The following is a 22,042-nucleotide window of genomic DNA, read 5'->3' as shown; positions in this document are numbered from 1 at the left end:
TTAAAGCAACGGCACTGCCGTTTTAGTGATGTTTAACTGATGCACTAGTGCTAATGCACTTAACTAATTAACTTGTGCTACGGCACTCAAGTAATGCAACTTTTTTTTAAGACCTGCAATGTCCAGCGAAATAGGTTCCGGGGTGACGTGGAAAGGATGCCCTCCTGCCAGTTTACTGAGGCTTCTGAGCGCGCGGTGCCTGGGCCGCTTACGTCACCAACGGTCAGCTGGTCGTGACTGGGAGAGGTCCCGGGGCACGGCGCTGGTGCCGCTCGTCTGCAGGGGCTGCGTGACCGACCCTCCCCAGGTTATCGTTCGCTTCATCTGTGGGTCGACGTTGTTTCTCCATCTTCTTCAAGACTCACGGCTCCTTCGTAATCAACAACAGTCGTTTTGTTAGTGGGCAAGGGAATTACCAGATCTCTCGAATAGCGAACTTGGAAGGGAAATAGGTCGAGTGAAGAATGGCCCGGGCAACGGACAGAAGTGCTGGAGGAACTCGGCGGGTCGGGCAGCATCTGTGGGGAGGAAAGGAATTGTTGAAGTTTCGGGTCGAAACCCTGCAACGGGACTGAGAGTGGTGAGGCGAGATGAGCAGTATAAGGACGAGAAGGCTCTGTCCGATGCAGGGTCTCGACCCGAAACGTCGACAATTCCTTTCCTCCCACGACTGCTGCTCGACCCGCTGAGTTCCTCCAACAGATTGTTCTTCCAGATTCCAGCATCAAGCTCTTGTCTCTAAAGAATGCCTTATAAAAGTTGAGTCCGGAGGCTGGAAAGACTCAGTGGCCAGGATTAGATGTCATAACATGAGAAAACTTTCACATGAAGATTGAAAATGATTTAGTTCAAATTAAAATCTGGTCTGAAATTTATATTTAAAACAAAACTACGAACGCATGAGTCGTGAGTTGACGGTGACAGATAGGGAAACTAAAAGCCACGGTAGCAAATCCACAATAGCTAACTTTTCAAAAGAAAATACTTCGTTGAAAAGTAACATACATCCCCGTTTAAGGCCAAAAAAAAATGGGTAAGGTGGTCCAGCTGTTTATCGGGTGAAATTGAGAATAGTGTTGGATCAAAGGGAAAAAAAAGCTTAAGAAGCCCCCCAAAAGTTTTAAGTCTGAGGATTGGGAGAATTTTCCAAAGCAAAACAAAGGCATTGATAAAGAGGAAAGTTAAGAGCTTCTTCAGATATGGAAGGAAAGGAGTAGCTAAAGTTAATGTGAGTGAGTCCCTTATAGTCGGAGTAGGAGAAACAACTTTGGGAAATAAAGAAATTGCGGAGAAATTGAGCAAATATTTTGTCTTCATGAAAGTGAACACAAAAAACTCCTGGGAAACTATGGTGTACTAAAGATAAAAAGTAAACAAGGAACTCTAAGAAATTAATATTCATAAAAGTAAAGAAATTAATGGGATTGAAAGGCAATAAATCTCAATGACCTAATAGAGATTGTAAATGTCACGTCAAAACTCTATAGATTCTAGGATAGTTCCCACAGATTGGAAAGTAATAATGTAACTCCACTAGTTAAAGAAAGGAGGGGGAGGAAAACCTGAAGAATAAACCAGTTGGTTTGAGATTACCAATAGCGAAAATGCATGAATCTATCAATAAGGAAATAGCAACATGGCATGTGGAAAGTAATAATCGGATAGAGTTAACATGGATTCATTAAAGGAAAATAGTGTTTGACAAACCTTTTGGAATACTTTGCGATTGTAACTGAGGTTGTGATATATAAAGAAGGTGTGGTGCATTTGGACTCTCAGAAGGCTTTTGATAAGCTGCTGCACGAGATTATTAAACAAATTTAGATTACATGGGAATGAGGGTAATATACTGGCATGAATTGAGGATTAGTTAGCACAAATAGCAGAGGGAATAAATAGGTCATTTTTGGTTTGGGAAACTGTGACCAGAGGCGTACATCAGAGATTGACGTTGGAGCTCCGGATGTTCAGTCTATATCAATGATTTGAAATATAGGGGTCATATATGTGAATTTGCTTTTGAATACTATATATGGGCTGAGAGGAGGATGCAGAGAAGTTTCAGAGGGATAACCAAATTGAATGGGCAAGGACATTATGGAATAAAATATGGAAAAATATGAGGTCATCCAGTTTAGTAGAAGAAAGAAAAAGGTGATTATTTTTTAAATGATGAGAGATTGGGATGAGTTTGCATTCATAGGGACACAAATGTCCTTGTATACAAACTATCGAAAATTAACATATGGCCTCACCAAATATTTAAGAAGGTGAATGGTATATTGGGCTTTATTGAAAGAGGATTTGATTGTTAAAAAATGTCTTCCTCCACTTACAGAGCCCCAGTCAGGCCACATCTCAAATATTGTGCGCATCTGGCCTCCCCACCCAAGCATGGATATACCTGTAATTGAAGATGCATCAAATTGATTTCTGGGATGATAGGTTTGTCATATAAAAGATTAAGCAGACTGGGCCTATACCTTCAAGTTCAGAAGAGATGATCTCATTAAAATAGACATGATTCTTACAGGACTTGATAGAGTAGATTTAGGGATATTGCTTCCTGTCTGGGGTATCTAGAACCAGGGATCACAGACTCAAAATGAGGGGCTTGGTACAGAGAAAATTTTTCTTCACAAAGAGGGTGGTGAATCTTTATAATTCTTTCTCAAGAGGGCAGTGGAGACTTCGCAGGTGAGTATATTCAAAACAGAAATCAGTTTTAGATTCAAGGGATTAATACAGAAAAGTTGAGATGATAAGATCATCCATGATGTCAGCACATCATGGACCAAAGGGCCTGTTCTGTGCTTTACTGGTCTATGTAAATGGCTTTTTTTTGGGGGGCTTTTTAATGTTGATTTCAGGCCAATTGTAAAATAAACTTACCATGCAGTAGTTCTCTCAGGCTCAAGGGGATGGAGGAGGAAGAGCATTGGTTGGATTGAATGCCCTATTTTATGCAGGAAATTGGAATGTCACACAAATAGCTGACGTTTCTAATAAAAGTGTGTCATTGGAAGTTCATTTACTTTCCTTTTAGTCACATTGAGAATCTAGAACTTAATTGTATTTCATTACTTCCCACTGCACAAATGCCTGAAAGTAATTGAGGATTTCTTCCAATTTCTTAAATTCATATCTTGATGGGATTATACTGAAGATAAGAAAAAGGGAAGACCAATATATAGGAGGGAAGAGCAGAGTAGTGATAGGTGGACAAAAGAGGGGAGGCAGGGTGGGCACAATGAGGTGATAGGCAGATGCAGCTAAGAGATAGTGATAGGTAGGTGCAGGGGAGGTGGGGAGAGCAGATCCACCGGGGAATGGGTCAAAGGTGAGGAGGAAAAAGGGGGCTAGAAAAAAGGGAGAGGCTAGGAGAGGGAAGAGGAGGCATGGTTGGGGGTGGGCTTAGGGGGCTGTGGGAATTACTTAAAGTGGGAAAATTCAATGTTCATGCAGTTAGGCTGCAAGGTTCCAAGACAGAAAATGAGGTACTGTTCCTCCAGTTTGCACTTGGAATTCTGGCATTGGAGGAGACAGAGGACTGACATATCTGTGATGGAGGGGGGAGTTGAAATGACTGGCAATGGGGAGATGAAGATTGCAGTTACTGACAGAGTGCAGATCTTTTGCAAAATGGTCACCTAGTCTGCACTTGGTCTTGCCAAATGTAGAGGAGGCCACACTTGGAGCACTGAATGCAGTAGATGATATTAAGGGAGGTGCAAGTGAATCTCTATCTCACCTGAAAGGACCGTTTGGGTCCCTGGATGGAGGTGGTATAGGGTCAGGTGTTGGGGACAAGAGATATCCCTGGCAGATAAGATGAAGAATCCTTAAATTCTATTAAAAAAAAGGGGTAATTACGGAGAGTTTAGGCATTTTAAAAATCAGTAATCTGTGTGTGGAACCTGAGGAGATGGATGGGGTCTTAAATGAATACCTCATCTTTATTTATTATGGCAAAGGACGTGGAAGCTAGTGAGTTCAGGGAAGAGATCAGTGATATTTTGAAGCACATTGACATTACCAAGGTGTTAGCAGTCATGAAGATTGATAAATCCTGAATGGCTAACCAGGTATATTTTTGGATGTGGGAAGCAAGGGAAGAGAGATTTTTGAATCTTCCTTAGCCACAGGTGACAAACTGGAAGATAGCTAGAGAACTAGAGGCCAGTGAGTATTTGCATCAATGGGAAACTTACTGGAAGGGATTCTGAGAGGTAGTATTTGGAAAGGCAAGGACTGATTAGGGATATTTACCATAGCTGTTTTGCCACACATGGTAAGCTGGTCCAGAAAGGTAAGCACTTATGAGATCCAGGGTGAGATAGTAAATTGGATACAGAATTGGCTCAGTGGTAGGAGGCAGAGGGTGATAATGGTAGGTTGCTTTGCAGATTGGAGATATGTAACCAGTGGTATGTCACAGGGATCACTGCTGGGTCCTTTATTATTATTTTGTTCCACTTTTCACCTTCCTTTCTTAACTAATTTTCTGTAATCTGTAGCCCTTGGTTGTTTTCACTTATCACCTCCCAGTCTCTGTTGCTCTCTCCACCCTTCCCCACCTGACTCCATCTGCCAATCAACCCCTCCTCACCTGGATCTACCCATCACTTGCAAACTCTTGCTCCACCCCTACCCTCATCACTTTATATTGGCTATCTCCCCTACTGTTATGAAGGGTCTTAATTGAAAATGTCAGCTGTCCCATTTACCTTCACAGATGCTGCCCAACTGGCTGAGTTCCTCCAGCAGTTTGCTTTTTGTTCTGGTGTCATTTAGGTAGGGATATACCTGCCTTGGAGGCTGTGCAGTGAAGTTTACTACATTTAATTCCTGGGAAGATGGTGGTGTCATTTGACCAAAGAGCAAAAAGTGGGCCAAAACTTTGATTATTATCTTCAAAACACATTGAGGAGAAAACACATTGAGGAGAAAACCCACATTTGAAGTGCTTTGATGTTGCTTCGAACTACATAACTATCTTTAAAAAGTTTGTAAAATTTGTTAAAACAATTCACTTTTACAAAAAATATAATTGTACTAACAGGATCGGGTACACTTTTCTGAGACTGTGTGGAATAGCTTAATGACTAGTTACATAATAAGTACTGAAAGTTCTTTTACTCAAATTGTTAGTGTACTTTAATGCAAAAAACACAGTAAAACAATTTATTTCAAGATCTTTACTGACAGGTCAATATATTGTAAAATACAGGTTTGTGGCTGATAGTCATCTAATTCCAGATGCACAAAATCAAATGCTCATGTTAACAGGATTGCATACTGTTCGAAGGCACTTACTAAACTCAAGGCCAAATGAACAGATGAAAATGAGATTGGTTATTAACAGCATATAATATAAAAATATCCTTTTGCTTACAATTTACAAATGTATTATTACAATCTCAACCCCTGTTAAACTGCAATTTCCTGCTCATTTCCAGTAGTTAAGAACACCTGAAAGAATAAGTTTCTATTTTTTCAGGGCAAATAATTTACAAAAAATGGTACACAAAGGTTTAGATCATGCACTGATTTCTTACATCTTCTGTTAAGAATATTTAATACCTGCAACATAGTCAATTATATACCTACCCTGCCCTGTACACAAAGGAATAATGCACATAATTGTTTCTGGAAGTTAGCAAAGAATAAATGTCCACAGACTCCCTATTTATACTTACTGTACTATATTAATATACAATCCTACAAGCAGTGTAACAAATTCCCCCAAAAATTAAGGCCTGTAATACTTTTTCTTGAAAAAAGTTAATACTTAAGTGTGAAATAAGGCAGGTCAAAATGGTCCCAGCAAAGATATTTAGCACCGGAATCCACCCCCTGGGAAAGGTTTTAGCAAGTTACAATAGATGTAAAATGTGTACCATTCCGTAACTGAGAAGACACCCAAGTTGCTCTTGCTTTTTGTTAGTTTAAAAAAAAATTTAGTGAACATAATTTTGTCAATGTTTCAGTCCTTTAGTGGCACTTGAAGAGAAACACTCCAGTATTACAGTCCATGGGAACATCATCTCCATCATGTCCACTCAGAAGGAGGATCTCTTGGCCCTTTTGGTTTTGTATAACGATTATTGAATCCTGCAAGTTAGAAAAATCTTTAATTCCTTAAAGCTTAAAAACTATATACAGCAGTGTTACACAATTCAACAATCCAGAATATAAAAATAAAACACTTTGATTATGGTAGGGGTATTCAGTCAGATATAACACAATTGAATTTTTAACAATATTGTTCAGGAACTATTACTTCTGACAATATGCAGTGTAATTACAAAAATACATAAAGGACTTGAAATTCAGTTATATTCAACTTTTGGTTCCAAAATGTACCACGGTTATGATTACTTAACTCGATATACAAGTGATGTAAAATGGCACTTTATACAAAAGGAACAGTCTTAGTCATATTTGCTTTCAGCATTTTTTGTTTATGGAGGGGGCAGGAGATCGGATGGTTCTGACAACACAGAAAGTACACTTTGGTTCTACACATACTTAAAAGTAATATTTTCTTGAGATCAGGCACTAATTCAGGAATTTTAGGCCATGAAATTTTAGGAACAAAATTTCACTCAGGGCTCATCTTTTATGCATATCTTTATCTATCCATCTCTTCATCATAGTCAGCTTTGTGTAATTACCTTTACACAATCCACAAGTATATCTCTTTAAACAATTTAATCTAATTTTTGTTCCAATGGCCCAACTTTCAAGTTTGCATGTGCAAAATCTGTCTAGAAGGTTATCATAAAATAAATTTTATCAAAATAAGAACTCCAATTTCAAAAATTGTACCAATGAGCATTAGGTCAAGCAAACAGGAGAGCTCATTCAATGCTAATCAGCAAACAAACTAATTTCAAGTAACAGTAAAAATAATTCACCACAGTTCAAAGCTAGGGAGAGGCAACTGGTAGTGGGCAGGTGGCTGATGCAGTGGGGTAATAATTTATGACTTTTGTTTTACTAGCTATTTTTTTAAGTGCCTTTATTTACTCATTCCTGCAACAAAAACATTAAAATGCATAGCAAAACTGTTTATATGTTTCACTAGACTATTAAGAAATTGCAGTAAAAGCTAGAGTAAGAAAATGCAAAGTAGCAAAAATTAGAAGGGAAATTACAACAGCAGAAAAGAGCAGACTGAAACATCAGAGGACATTGTTCAAAAAAATGGGGACCTATAAATTTAAATGAGAAAATCTAACATCCTCTATGAAATTGAAGAGGGTAAATACATTTCAGTCAGTTACTAAATTTTTGGCACTTCATACAAACTACGTCAATGATAGTCTATAGCAACAAAACTAAAAATGTTTTGGGCTTTTCTCCGAAAAAAGGACCAAAATGTTAAATCTAAAACTTCCCCATAAAACAGCTACTGGAATCATTTGATCATTCCACAACGATTGATTTACTTTGTTACTGAGCTCAACGGTGAGAGGACATTGAATAAACATACACAGGGTCAATGGGGTTAATTATTACTTCAACTGCCTGACAGTGGGAATTAGTAAATTCTTCAAGTTGTTACCCATAAATGGTTCAAATGTGCAAAGGCCATTAATATGAATGGGATTGTGGATGGAAATCAAACAAACATTCATGTTCACTAAAGGGCCTTTTTTTTTAAAAAATTAAAAAAGGGACATTCCCATTTGAAAATTCAACCACACTAACAGTAAGATGGGCATGGATGTGAACTGATGAAGAATAGATATGCAATTTTTCTCCTTTCCCCAATCAAAATGTGAAAGCCTGGTTTTGTCTACTGACAAATATATTTACTTATTTCTATGTTGTGGGGGAACTGGGAATTAAGAGTATAAAAATAGTTTACATTTTGCCCTCCAGAAGGGAGTTTACCTTCTCAAGGCCACGACCATCCACCTCCCAACATCCAAACAACAACCAGAAATGCAAACCAAACAGTTATTATTCAGTTAAACAGCCAAATTAATGGATGTCCTAGCAATAGATAACTACTATTTCCATGCTTTAGTTCTGTTGGTGAGACTAGCTTAATGAAATTACTACAATCATGAAATACTACAGCTAGAACCACTTTTGGTTACATTCAGCTAGATTAAAGTTAACCTGTGATACAAGCATACTAAAGGATAATAATAACGTTCAGTATTGAAAATCCCCAGAACTCCTCACCTAACTTTGTATGATGGTCTTAAATTCCCATATACACCACCCCACCAAATCTTATCAAACAAAAGTAACTTAATTTTAGCTGTTTTAAGGTTGTGGATTTTACTTTGTCCATAAATCCACACTCACTCACCTCCAGAAGTTTTTATTGCTAAGTGTTGGGGCAGTGACGACGAAGGTCCTTACCTGATTTTTGGAGACAGGATACAAGGACAGTTCTCAGCATGCTCATTTTCGAAAGGAACCCGCTGTCTGATAAGAGGAGGTCACTTATGAAGTTTGATTAAAATCTAAGACAGCATTTTTGAGGTGACAGGTGTATATAGAAGACAAGCATGCATGCATGGAGGTTATGGCATTTGAGGAAATTTACTTTCAGAGTAAATCAGAGTCATGCTTTGGTTAAAAGCAGAAGAGGTTTAAAAGTACAAGATATTTACAGTTACACAATCAAGACAAATGGCATGATTCCAGTATGACCATAATTGACCATGCCCAAATGGTTAGAGTTGATTATAAAGTACAGCAAGTTTGAGTAAATTTTTTGATTAACCTCCATAATAAACCTCCCAACTTCCAATGATAGGAAGGGTATGAATGCTAACTTCTAGGATTTCAAACTGGATGGACAGGCAAAATTAGAGGGGAAAGCAGGAAATAAAGAATATTTCAGAACCTCTATTAGCGGATATAGTATACATTTATTGGTTGGGATAAACTCTACTGCTTATTATGTTTAAGGGCCTGAACATCTTTGATGAAATATATCCCAAGCTATTTAAAAAAAAAGCAAGGAATTGCAGCATTTTTGATCATTTTTTAAAAATCTGCCCAACAGTAGGAGGAGGAGATTGGAAGATTGCAAATGTTGCATTGTTTTTACAGAAGGGCAAACCAAGCAAATGCAGACCATTGCATGGGTTTGCCTATTGAATCAATTCTGAGGGACAGTCTGGAAAGGTACAAATTAATCAAATGCAGTCAACATGAATTTGCAATGGGAAGGTCATGTCTCAAATACCATCATTGAATTTTCAGAGGTAATTAGGTTGACAGTGTGCATTTGGTGCAGTTAATATTGATTTTAGTGAAATTTCTCGGGCAGGCTGGAGAAGTAAAATTTTGCAGATTGAATCCAAAATTGTGTCAGTGCCAGGAAGAAAAAGGTAATGATAAGAGATCTATTCTGATGAAAGATTAGCTTGAAACATTGTTTCTTTCTCTACAGATGCTGCCTGACCTTCTGTGTTTCTAGGATTGTTTTATTGCATATTCCCAGCATCTAAACTTTATTTGCTTTCTGAGCAAAGGGTTATAATTGACTGGTATTTTGGAAGTCTGTTTTAATCAGGGCTTCATAAGACTGTACTTGTCCCCTGCAAGCTTGAAAAGAAAGTTGCAGATATTAACCATCTGGTTAGAAAAGCCAGGCATAAAAAGGCAATAAGGCTAAAGAGTGGTCAATGAAATTTAACAAAGTGGGAGGTGATACATTTGGAGAAGGGCAACAATAGATAGGAAAACGCAAATGGGAGGATATTGAGTTATAAAAGAACAATGTATATTTTACAGATCCTTAAGATCACTAAGATCCATATTTAAAAAGTAATTAGATGTTCACATGAGGGGGCCCATGACCTGCAAGACTAAAGGTACACTGCTGAAAGCTGGGAAGCTCTTTTCAGCCTGTATAAAAATAATGGACCTAATGGTCTCCATCTGTGTCATAAAATTTCTGATTCTAACTTTACCCTTTTCTAATAATACCTATGATAGCAGTTGTGCTTAAAATTTGCATGTATTTTAAGTATTCTACAGTTCTATGGAAATCAGTTTCTGAATGATTCAAAGGCCTATCCAGTTTTTATTGGAAACTCGATTATCAGACTTGCTGATAATCAAGAATATTATAAACATTTGTAAACAATGCCCAATATGTTTCAGTAGTAGTGTGAGAATATGTAATATTAGCAAGAGGTTATCTCCTACCATGTTGAATTTTATTCCAATGGACACAAGACTTTACCTATACACACTGTAATTTTTAAGTGCACCAAAATTATGGAATATTAAGTGACTTCATCATTTTGTCCTGCTGCTGAGAAGGAAACTTCTCATTTAAAGATGGTTGAAGCCAAGGAAAGCAAGGAAAGAAAGAAAGAAAACAGGAAAGCAAGGAAAAAAGAAAACAGGAAAGCAAGGAAAAAAAGAAAAATGCTTTGTATATCCGATGGACACATTTATTTTTCCACTGGTATCTTATTGACATCATTTTTCTACCATATCCACTTTTGCAATGTTCAATTGTAATTAAGACTTAATTTCATCAAACATACAAATCCTCAAAACTACCACAAGGTACTGCCTCACTTTTAAGCTTGACATGCAAGTACAGATTTACTATCATCTTCTAACATCTAGGGAGACATTCCCTTTAAAAAAAAGGGGTTGCTCAGAATCTTTAGCAAGAATTAAGAAAATCAGACAGCAGGTCTCAGCAATGAGGGATTGTTTACAATCAGGGCCAAGGAAATTTCAGAGCTCCTTTCTAAGTAAAACTTGTTTTTTGGCCACCTTGCCCTTTGGAGACTGTGTCTTCTCCAGACAATGACCACTGATCGGACAAATGAAAATATAATAGCGTGGGCTATATGCTCTCACAAAGAAAACCTCAAACTGTCAAGTGAAAGTAGTTCACCTACTATTACCAAATCCCATAAGTGCAGCGGTTAGGAGCAACATTCAACCCATTGATCAAATCTGTAAACTTCAGTGACTTCAGCTCCAAATCAATAATTTAGCTACAAATACATAGAACTTTGGATATCTAGTTGAGTAAAATCCTAAAATATTTCCCAAATTATCACTTTCTTTCCCTCCAATAGATCTGTTACAAAATATTGGACATTAATCTTTGGTATAAGAGTAATTACTAGAGCCACATATGCTATATTGTCCATAAAAATTCAGGGGTCTTGCTTGAAGTTAAATGAGACCCACCCAAAAGCAATTTACATTCATTGAGTTACTCAGTATCATGTTAATCTAATATGAACCAGAATGCCTGCAGTATGAAAAAACATAAGAAAAATGAGCAGAAAGTTCTGATCCCAATTATAAAGTGATATACAAAATTTGTCCTGCTATTATATCATTTTCCTCTTGATCTGCTGCTACTGGATTCAAAAGTTTCTTTTTAAGTTGAGTATTTGGTCACATTTTAATTCCATGATGCTTAATTTGTCCTATTATGGATAAACTATAAATCCCAATATGTGCAAATGTTTAATAAATATAATGGCTACAGGATAGGGAAGGGAGCAGGGGGGAAAATGGTTTTCTTAGATGTTAGTACTGGTAATGAAGCATTAAAATTTTCCTTTTCATAGTTATAGTCTCAAGTACTCCAGCTAGATGGGATAAATGTAGTAATAAAGCACTATTCCAGTTAAAAGACAATTCATTGCAGGAAACCATTCTCTTCCACATCAATATGATCTTTACCTTATTACATAAATCATTTTGCAATCTGAAACTATTGTGAATTTTGTGAATCCAGCAGAACAAAAATCAATTATATGCAGTTGGATCGACACTCTGCAAACTCGCAACAACTTTGCAGTCAGACCTCATCAGTCTGGCAGTTTAATAAAATAAAAATCCTTTGAGCCAACCTATTTTAATTGTATACAGATTAGATCACATTCTCTACTACAGAGGTTGTGGTTAGATGTCAAGGATTTTGCAGCCAGCTAGGTATATTGAAAGCACGACATTGGATTACGAAGGGGTTCTGTTTTTACAGACGTCCACAAATTGATTTTGTCCACAAGTCAGAAGATACACAAAAGCACTCAATATGATAACCATACCTTCCACAGTACTGTAATGAGTGGTGTTGATAAGAGCCAATGAACATTTATTTATTGTCTTCCCTTGCAAGTTAGTGGTACAGAATCAGGATGTCCCACGCTCAATGGCTGGTTTAATTGGGCTTGAAGTATCAGTGCACGTTACATTGTACAATTGAGTATCACTGCACAAGTATCAATAGAAACAATTGCTTGTCAATTTCCAAAGCCACCCTCTTACATGGCTTCCTACAGATTACTGTGGGGAAATTGCACGTACACAGGTTCCTTCCCCCTCCAACCCAAAGACTGGTTCTCATTTGAATTTAACAAAACTTATGGAAGCTCATTTGTATGTATGGGTTATAAATCAGGCACTTTTAACCCAGGAACGGCCTGTACAACTTCTCTTAATCTCACTTCAAGTATTCATTAACAGGAGAATAATTCAGGAAATTGAAACAGATGTTGAATTACACAAAATATTTAAATAAATGTTTAGATGTGCCATTTACTAGCCTTTATCTCCTGTACATTTAATTTTGAAACCTTTTGAAGTTAATTACATATTTAATAAAGATTTTGCTTAACTGGAAGTCTTAGTTGATTATTTTGCTTACAATTTCTGACTAAGATATCACAGATTATGGTGCTCCAGTAGTGTTAACGAGTTTTCCAAGGGCCAGGTCCAAGTAGACTTAGAAAATAAGCCAGTTTTTCCACTTTGCTTGGAGAAACACTATAGCAACCCAATTATACCAAATGAACTTGCTCCACTGCTTTATTATACCAAAGTGTGCTCTGGATGTATTTACCTGACTGCAAACCAAAGGGCAGGCAAGTCATATTATAAAGGCACTCCTTTGAACTTGCTTTAAAATTAATTCTTTGTATATAATTTTACTGTGGATAGGGCAATTAAATTAACATACAGAGAAAAATATTTTTGGCATCTTTAACAATAAAGTAACTTGCAATTTAAAAGATCATTCAGCCAAAATGAACAAATGTTGTTGCAGGCTTGTACCATTACATATACCCACCTAAATCTGAACAACGTTCTCTTCGTTTTGCATGTGTTTCTGGAGTAGGTCCTACCTCACCCTTGGTAACAGCAGTTGCTAATCCCGACAGACCTGAAGGCCTTCCGCAGTCTCCTGTTTCAGGAGTATCTGAAACAAGATGAATACCTAATGAATCACAAGAAATTAATTCCAAGTACACAAAGCAAATCTGAACCTAAAAGATTTTTCAAACAAGGCGGTATACAAATGAACTGCATACCAGCCAATATGATTAACAGCTGCAGAGACTCACAACCAATCAGTACAACATATGAAAAGAAAAAAAGATGCACAAATCTACAAAACTCAGTCCGTGTCAGATTACAGTTTTTAAAAATTAAAGACAATAAAACTGATTCCGGCACTTTGCTTGAAACCTTCTGACACTACGTTGTATTGATCACGCTGGGTGTGGGTCTTTAAAGAAAATTAGTAGTATCCCATTCAGAATTTAGAGTATTTGTCTGAAAGGGACTCACCTTTATAGTTAACTTCTCTATTTCATTCCCTTTCCTCATCACTTCTAAAGTTCAAACTCTGGCTCAATTTTCTTCCTTGCTGCATCACTTAAATGCTTGCATGATCTAATTAGCAATTGTTCTTCAAGTAGAAGGAAAAAGATGCATTCTAGAGACAGTGTTTAATTTGCAAGGGATCAGCTATAAATAATACTCACTTGCTTGAATTAGGGGCAAGAACAAGAGAAAGACAATGCATCAATAAAGAAAAGCAAAAAGATGGTTATCATAGGAGACAATGAGAACATAATACAAACAGGAATAGCCATCCAAGCCTTCAAGGCAGTTCTGCCATGCATAAAGATCATGGCTGACCTACTGCAGAGCCATTTTCCAGCACTGTCCCCATATCCTTTGATTCCTTCAGTGTCCACAAATCTGTTTTGAATGAACACAATAGCTGAGCATCCACAGTCCTCTGGGGTAGAGTGTTCCAAAGGTTCACCACCAGAGTTATTTCTCATCCTAGTCTAAACAGCCTACTCCTTAATCTCATTCTGTAGGCCCTGGTTCTAAACTCATTTAGGAGAAAAATCCTTCCTGCATCCAGCCTGTCAAGCCCTATAAGAATTTTGTAAACTTCAGAGATCTTTGCTAATTCTTCTGAACTCCAGAGAATATAGGACTAGCCTATTCACCATCTTCAAATGGGAAATCTCTCATCACTGAAGCCAGTGTACTGAATATTCACAGCACTAACATCCTTCCTTTGGCAAGGAAGCTAAATCTATACACAGTACCTAAGCTGCAGTCTCATCAAGGCTCTATACAATTACAATAATACTTCCTTACTTCTGTACATCCTCTTATACTGAAGGTAACATTACATTTGCCTTCTTAATTGCTTGCTTCACTTATATACATGCAGACCCAAGTATCTGTGAATGTCAATACTACACACTCACTAACAAATATTTCGCTTCTTTGTTTTGTGTAACAAAATGACCACCTCAAATATTTCCCACATTATTCTATTCACCATGTACTTGTCCACTCACTCAAGATGCCAGTGTACCCTTGAAGCCTCTTTACAACCTTCTAGGTACTTGTGATCCCACCTGGTTTAATATCGACAGGATGACAGTTGTTCCCTTCAGCCAAATCATTCATTCCCACTCTGCTTTGTCCCATAATTAATTCTCAATCAATGAAAGCATATTGGTTTTAGTTTTTTTTTTTGAGGAGCTGACAAAGATGATTGATGAGGGTAGGGCAGTAGATGTTGTATACATGGACTTCAGTAAAGTGTCCCACAAAGTCCCTCATAGTATGCTGATACAGAAGATCAAGACACTTGGGATCTACACAGTAGATTGGATTCTAAATTGGCTTAGCTACAGAAGACAGGGTTGTGGTAGAGGGGTGTTATTCTGACTGGAGATCTGTAACCAGTGGTTTTCAGCAGGGTTCAGGGCTGGGACCTCTTGCTTGTGATGATTTGGATGAAAATGTAGGTGGGCTGAGTAAATCTGCAGACAACACAGTAACTGGCAGAGTTGTGAATAGTGAGGGAGGGTGTCAAAGGATGCAGCAGAATATAGATCAGTTGGAAATACAGACTGAAAAATTGCAGATGGAGTTTGAGGTGAACTTTGGGAGGTCAAATGTAAGAGGAAAGTGTATAGTAAATGGCAGGAGCATCGATGTACAGAGGGATCTTGAGGTGCAAATCCATAGCTCCCTGAAAGTGGTAACACAAGTGGAAAGGATGGTAAAGAAGGCATTTGGCATGCTTGCCTTCATCAGTCAGGGTGTCAAGTATAAAAGTTGGAAAGTCATGTTGAGCCATACAAGACTTTGGTTAGGCCACATTTGAAATGTTGTGTGCAGTTCTGGTCACCGCACTACAGGAAGAAAGTGGAGGCTTTGGATGGGATGCAGAAGAGGTTCACTTGTATGTTGCATGGATTTGAGAGTATTAGAACATAGAACAGTACAGCACAACACAGGCCCTTCAGCCCACAATGTTGTGCCAACCTTTAAACCTCACCTAAGACTATCTCACCCCTTCCTCCCACATATCCCCCTATTTTAAATTCCTCCATATGCTTACCTAGTAATCTCTTGAATTTGACCAATGTACCCGCCTCCACCACTGCCCCAGGCAGCACATTCCATGCCCCAACCACTCTCTGGGTATAAAACCTCGCTCTGATATCTCCCTTGAACTTAAAGCCATGCCCTTTTGTATTGAGCATTGGTGCCCTGGGAAAGAGGTGCTAGCTGTCTACTCTATCTATTCCTCTTAATATTTTGTATACCTCTATCATGTCTCCTCTCATCCTCCTCTCAAAAAAGTAAAGCCCTAGCTCCCTTAACAATAAGGAAAGGTTGAAAAAACTGATTCTTTTCTCTGGAGTGTCAAAGGCTGAGGGGCAGCCTGCTAGAAGTTTGTAAAAAAATATTGAGAGTCATCGACAGGGTAGATGGTGCCTTTTTCCCCAGGGTGGAAATGTCAAATACTAGAGGGCATTGTTTCAAGTTGAGAGGGAGGAGTTTAAAGGAGATTTACAAGGCAAATTATTTAACATGTTATGAACACAGAGAGTGGGTGGTGGCTAGAACATACTGCCAGAGGAGGTGATAACAGATACAATAGCAACATTTAAGAGGCATTTAAACAGCCAGGGAATGGAGGGATATACACTATGTGCAGACAGATGTGATTTAATATGGCACCATGGTAGACACATTAAAATGTAGGTAGGCTGATTCGTAAGTTTGCAGACAATACAAACATTGGCAGAGTTGTGGATTGTGAGGAAGATTGCCAAAGGATATAGCAGGATATAGAACAGGCACCAAAAGGCCTCTTCCTGTGTTGTACTGTTCTATTATCCTCAAATTCCATGTACTCTAATCTTGTGATCAACCTGTGTGAGAGCTTAATGAAAGCCTTCTGAAAATCCAAATGCACTGCATATACTGGTTCCTCCATATCTATACTGATCACCCTTATTTAAAACAAAACTCCAGACATGATTTACCTTTAATAAATCCATGCTGACCTTCCTCAATCCTATTATTCCTTGCATCCTTCATTAGAGATCCCAGCATTTTCCCTACTACTGATGATAGATTAACAAATCAATATTTCTCTATTTTCTCTTTCCTAAATAGTGTGGTCATGTATACATTTTCTACCCTCCACAGGAACAATTCCAAAATACAAAGAACTTTGGAAAAGGATAACCAGAGCATCCACCATCTAAAAAAAACACCTCTTTTGAAAACTGGGATGTAAGATCATTTGGTTCTTGGGATTTAACAGCTTTCAAGCTCACCAACTTCTCTAGAACTATTTTTTGGTTAATACTTGGGTCCCTCATCATTTTCACTGGAGCCTTAATCATCTAAGATTTCTGGCTGGTTTTCTGTGCTTGTCCTCACAGAAGAGACAAAATACTTGTTTAGTTCCTCTGACATTTCTTTATTCTCCCCATCAAAATTGAAGTGTTTGAAAGGGGACAGCATTTGCCCTTGCTAGTCTTTTCCCTTTTAGGTACCTAAAAAAATCTCTACAAGAGTCCATTTGTATACTCCTTTCCAGTCAACTCTCAATTTCTCTCTCGCCTTTATCAAGTTCTTGGCTGTTCTTTGCTGAATTCTGAAATAGTCCCAATCTCAGGTCTACTGTTACTTTGGCAAGGTTATAAGCCTCATTCTTTGATTTAATCCCATTTTTAATTTCTTGTCAGTCATGAATGAATTATTTTTAAGTTTCTATACATTAGGAGAATATAATTGTTGCAAATTGTGCATCTAAATGCCAGCCCACAAGTATACCTTTTGATGAATTTTTCCGATTAATCACAGGCAACTCTCCTCTCACACTTTGGTACAATGATCCAAAAGAAAGCTTCAAAACCACAACAGGTTCAGATAGTGAGTTATCAGGGAAGTCCATGGAGAGAAAGCATATTGTGTCCTTGGCAAACTTGAGGTTGGGCATCAGAGAAACTGAAGCGCTTGAATACCCAGAACAACATTTTGATTTCAGAGAAGTGCTGCAGATGCTCAACACTCAGGTCAGCTAGTATCAGTGGACAGTTTGATAAGTCAAGGGGCAGGAGATTCATTTTGTTCCTCATTCTGTGCATGTTCCCTGCATTTACTATCTTTATTCTAGATTCTTAACATCTGGAATATTTTACTTCTGTAAGATTCTGAATTGTTGTTTAATAGTTTTCAAATAAATACATTTTGTGAACAAAAATGAAGTCATCCATTTTGGCAGAAACTGAAGGGTATTTAAGCCAAATGGGACACCTTTAAAGACTGAGCAGACTCCTAAGTGTATATGTGCATTTGAAATTGGCAGGGCATGTTGAAACTCATTTAGTTGGGATTTTAAAAAAAACCAGAGGCAATGTGCAAAAGCAGGGAGGTTAAGTCAATTTATGAAATGTTTGGGCCATAACTAAAGTATTACATCTAATTTTGGAGTGAGGGTCCCCTAAAGGATGCAGAAGAGATTTCCAGTAATGGTTCTAGGGCTATAAACATGGGACCAAAGATGCTGGAGTTGTTTGCCTTAGAGTAAAGGCAGCAAAGAGGAGAATTGACGAGAGGTGTCACACTGGATACTCAAGTAGCCGGTTTGAGGACCTGGGGGCACAGACTGAAAGCAACTGAAAGGTTGTAAGATTAATGAAAGTGCACAATTCATGAAACACTTCCCACTACATAAGCTGCTATTCTTGAATCAGTGGAAGGAACTTCTGTGTAGGAAAAATTTGTAGAAAGTTGGATCTTAGTTTGAGATAAAGTTTTTCTAAACTGAACTTGTATATATAAAAAGCTAATAGGAGTCATGATCCTGAACACGTTTTGGATAAAAGGCTGCAGTGCATACTACTAACAGGATGTTCTGCAGAAACTAGCATTTGCCAAAACTGCAACTTTCACCACTTAGAAAGACAAGAGCTGCATGAGACTATCACCACCTTCAGGTTTGTCAAATCACACAGTATCCTGACCTAACACAAACAACCATTTCATTACCAAAATCCTTCTCCAACATTATTGTGGCTGCACCTTCACTAATGGATTGCAGCCTCTCAAACAAAAAGATTAGCATTTGAAGAGATTAAGGATACATAAACACTCTGCTAACCTGAATTTCCTCAATTACAAGTCAGAATGTAGAAAAGTAATTTGTGATGTTACATGTGGTAAATGTAGCACGTTTAAGAGAAAATGATTGTGGATGCATTATTTCCAGAACTTTCCAGGGGTTTCCTCACCTTTTAAGCCTGGATTTGTTGTCCATTAACTGATGGAGATTGATTGTGATATTGAATCAACAACACTATTGTTGTATCAAGTATCAGATTAGGAAAAGTAAATACCTCCATCTTTATTCATTCAACAATTTGTTTGTATGTCAGAGGAATTTTATTGTCTTAAATTCAAACCAGCTGAGTGCAGAGGGAATATGTTCATGTCACAAGCACAGTAAAGCATCTTAAGAGCAGGAAAGGCAACTTTTCATTCAGTAAATTAATTCTAAATAAATCAGAAAAGGAATAAACACACTTATAATTTAAAAATTTGGTTACTCACTTTTTCTTTGACTTCGTGGATTTTTCAGGCTCTGCTTAAGAAAAAGGAAAAGTATTGAAAGGTCTTTCAAAATGGAATATGGTTGTTAATAAATGCTTTTGATATACTTAAATATGGCATTACACAGGTACACAAAACCATTACCTTACTCCTCACCATCTTTGCTTGCTCAACCGACTGTGGTTGTGGAAAGCCACTCCATTCTGCAGATTTTCCAATATGAACAGATCTAACAGGAGAATCTGAGAGAAATTACCAATACTTAATATGAAATTTAAAATTGATGTTTAAAAGAAAAATCAAACCAATGAACATAAAACTTTCATTTTAATTGCTTTTTAAATTGTTAAATTTCAATTTCATGACAAAGTGTGCTGCAATAATACTACAAATAATGCCCACAAATTATATTTAGGTGACCCCTACATTATGGCCATTCGAATAACAGAAATCTGCCTTTGAGTTCACAAATCACTACTCAAAAATTTGAGATACAGAATAAAATTTACTCTCATAGAATGTGTGTGGAAAAACAAGTAAATAAGCAAAATTTCTTTTCTTTCAACTCTCATTTCTTGATGCATGTGCAAGTGACGTGGCTTCACATTGCAGAAAAATCATGATGCAAAGTTTTCTGGGAACGCAACACAACCCCACTCCCCTCCCTGTAGTGCAGGGGTCACCTGTAACACATTACAACTTATTACTAACCACAATCCACTTACATTTGGTAATCACTTCACAAGTATTAATCTTTCATTCAAGTAAATTAGAAGGTATCAACAGAGTAAAAATAGTGCAAAAATATGTAAAATGGACCACACTGGGGAAAATATTGGTTGAAAGGGGAACAGCACAAATAGTTTCATTCACTGTTTATAGTTAAAGTATAATTAGGGAAAGTGACTGAAAACAACTCTCTGCAGCGGAGTGCAGCAAAAACCAAGTTTGGAAATGATATTTAACTGATTACAGTAAAACTCCAATAAGCCAGCACACTTGGGACTTCAGTGGTACAGAGCTCACAGGTTTTCTAGACTACTGGAAGTTATTTCTTCTATACTCTAAACACATTCAATTCATTTAAGAAAAAGTTACACAGCAGAATAATATTTTTCCCCAAGGCCCCAGTGAGCTTCAAAAGGAGCATGGGAACAAGGGCTCTAGTGAGTAATTTGTAGTACAGAAATCAGTGCTCAGTGAGCTAAATACCAAAACCTATCCAGATTTCCAAATAGTTGGACAGGAAATTATAGTTTTACTGCATTATCCATGTTGTTTCTACATGGCACCATCCAGTGGAAGACATAATAGTACAACAAATGTAACCATTTAAATTCATTGCCACTAGAGTGTGCCACAATTAGCCAACAATAAAACAGAAATTGTACTTTTAATCAGTAGATGCTATGCAATCTCTCAACCAAGTTCACTCCTAAAAATCCAAACTTCAAATTGTGACAAAAGTGAATTATATTTAATGGATTGCATCTAACTTATATCACTTTGAGATTTGCTACACAATTTGCATAACCACTCACCCAATGTAAAAGGCAGAAGTTAGGCAACTAAACTCTCTACCTTTATTACTGAGAAAAAAGGAAATCAATTTTGTTCCAACTACTCAAGTGGCTGAATGAGCCCATGAAAGAAGTACACACCATCGATTTCTACATTAATGGAATAAGTGACCAAGTAACTCTATAACAATTAAAGGAACTGAAAAGCTTTACCAGATTCATTTGCCACAACAAAAGATTCAGGTGTTCTTTCTGGCAAAGGGGGTGGACTGTCTCCTTTGCTCCCAGAACCTTTGAAAATAAAATTTTAAAATTTATTTTGGAAGACACTATTACTGTTCAGGTTTACAGCCTTTTTTTGTTTGTTTTCACCAGGGATTTAAAGCATATTAACCTAATATGCCACTACAAAAATTTCAGGCATTAAATAAAATTCATTTACTATCCCCAGAATACATGAGCTATTGCAGTTGCTTCAAAATCTGAGCTGCGTACATTGGTGCTTTTAAATAAATGTTTCTGCAAACTCAAAGGGGCAAGGATGAAGCAATCACACATAGTTACAGTTTACAGAATAAATATCGCAATTTTGTCTTAGACATATGAACAGTATATAAACAGAAAATGCTGGAAACATTTAGCTCAGGCAGCATCTGTGGAAAGAGAAATGGAGTGAACCTTTCAGGCTGAAGAGCCTTTGTCACAAATGGGAAAGAGATGACAAGTTAGTTTTCTGTTGGTGCAGGACGGGTGGATAGGAGACAGTGCTGCTGCTTCAAACCAGGGACCACGTAGGAGTCTGACCATGGATGCTATTTGTGCAGAAATCTGCACACTCTTCATAACTATGATTGTTCTCCAGATTCTCCATTTTCTTCTCACTTCCCACAGATGTGCTGATAAATTAATTGGCTACTATAAACTACAGTGACAAAATGAATCAAAGATGAAGTTAATGGACACATGCGAGAGAGAGAGTAAGTTGCAAGGAATGTGACTAATGGGATTGCTCCCTTGGGAACCAGTGTGGATCCAAAGAGTTGAACGTCATACTTCTAACGACACAGAATGAAACCAAAGGATAGTCTCTGATGAAATGAAGTCAGGGCTGCCATGGGGATAAGCTACTGAAGTAATCAGATTAATGGTTGTCAGAGTAATGAGAAGAGTTAGAAGAACAAACAGCAATGTGAAAGATGTGAAATGCAGAACTTTAAGGAATGTCTAGTAGACAAGAGCATGCTCATGAAGAAAAACTGTCAATATCACAGATAGATGACCAACAGCAGAACTACCCAGTTCTTATGCAAGAAAGCAGGAAACCAGAA

The 22,042-nt window shown here is 37.6% G+C and overlaps 1 protein-coding gene across 3 annotated transcripts in view; it reads right to left on the bottom strand.

Moving 5' to 3' along the window:
* Nucleotides 1-5,141: 5,141 nt before the first annotated feature.
* LOC127580461 (tyrosine-protein phosphatase non-receptor type 12-like) overlaps nucleotides 5,142-22,042 on the bottom strand; it is a 105,534-nt gene continuing 88,633 nt past the window's right edge. Inside the window, exons 14-19 of one of the 3 annotated variants that reach the window (XM_052033960.1) lie at nucleotides 20,928-21,005; nucleotides 19,351-19,436; nucleotides 19,195-19,225; nucleotides 13,091-13,219; nucleotides 8,383-8,448; nucleotides 5,142-6,114 (exon numbers count right to left, since the gene is read on the bottom strand). In XM_052033960.1, coding sequence (XP_051889920.1) covers nucleotides 6,053-6,114; nucleotides 8,383-8,448; nucleotides 13,091-13,219; nucleotides 19,195-19,225; nucleotides 19,351-19,436; nucleotides 20,928-21,005 — 452 coding nt within the window. In that variant the 3' untranslated portion in view covers nucleotides 5,142-6,052. Of the gene's footprint in view, nucleotides 6,115-8,382; nucleotides 8,449-13,090; nucleotides 13,220-19,194; nucleotides 19,226-19,338; nucleotides 19,437-20,927; nucleotides 21,006-22,042 lie in introns of all 3 variants that reach the window. The other 2 variants (XM_052033959.1, XM_052033961.1) reach the window with 2 other exon arrangements.

This window comes from Pristis pectinata, chromosome 19 (genome assembly GCF_009764475.1).
Source record: "Pristis pectinata isolate sPriPec2 chromosome 19, sPriPec2.1.pri, whole genome shotgun sequence".
In the NCBI taxonomy this organism is placed as follows: Eukaryota; Metazoa; Chordata; class Chondrichthyes; order Rhinopristiformes; family Pristidae; genus Pristis; species Pristis pectinata.
Note: the sequence above shows the minus strand (reverse complement) of the source record. Positions and strands in the feature narration are given on the sequence as shown.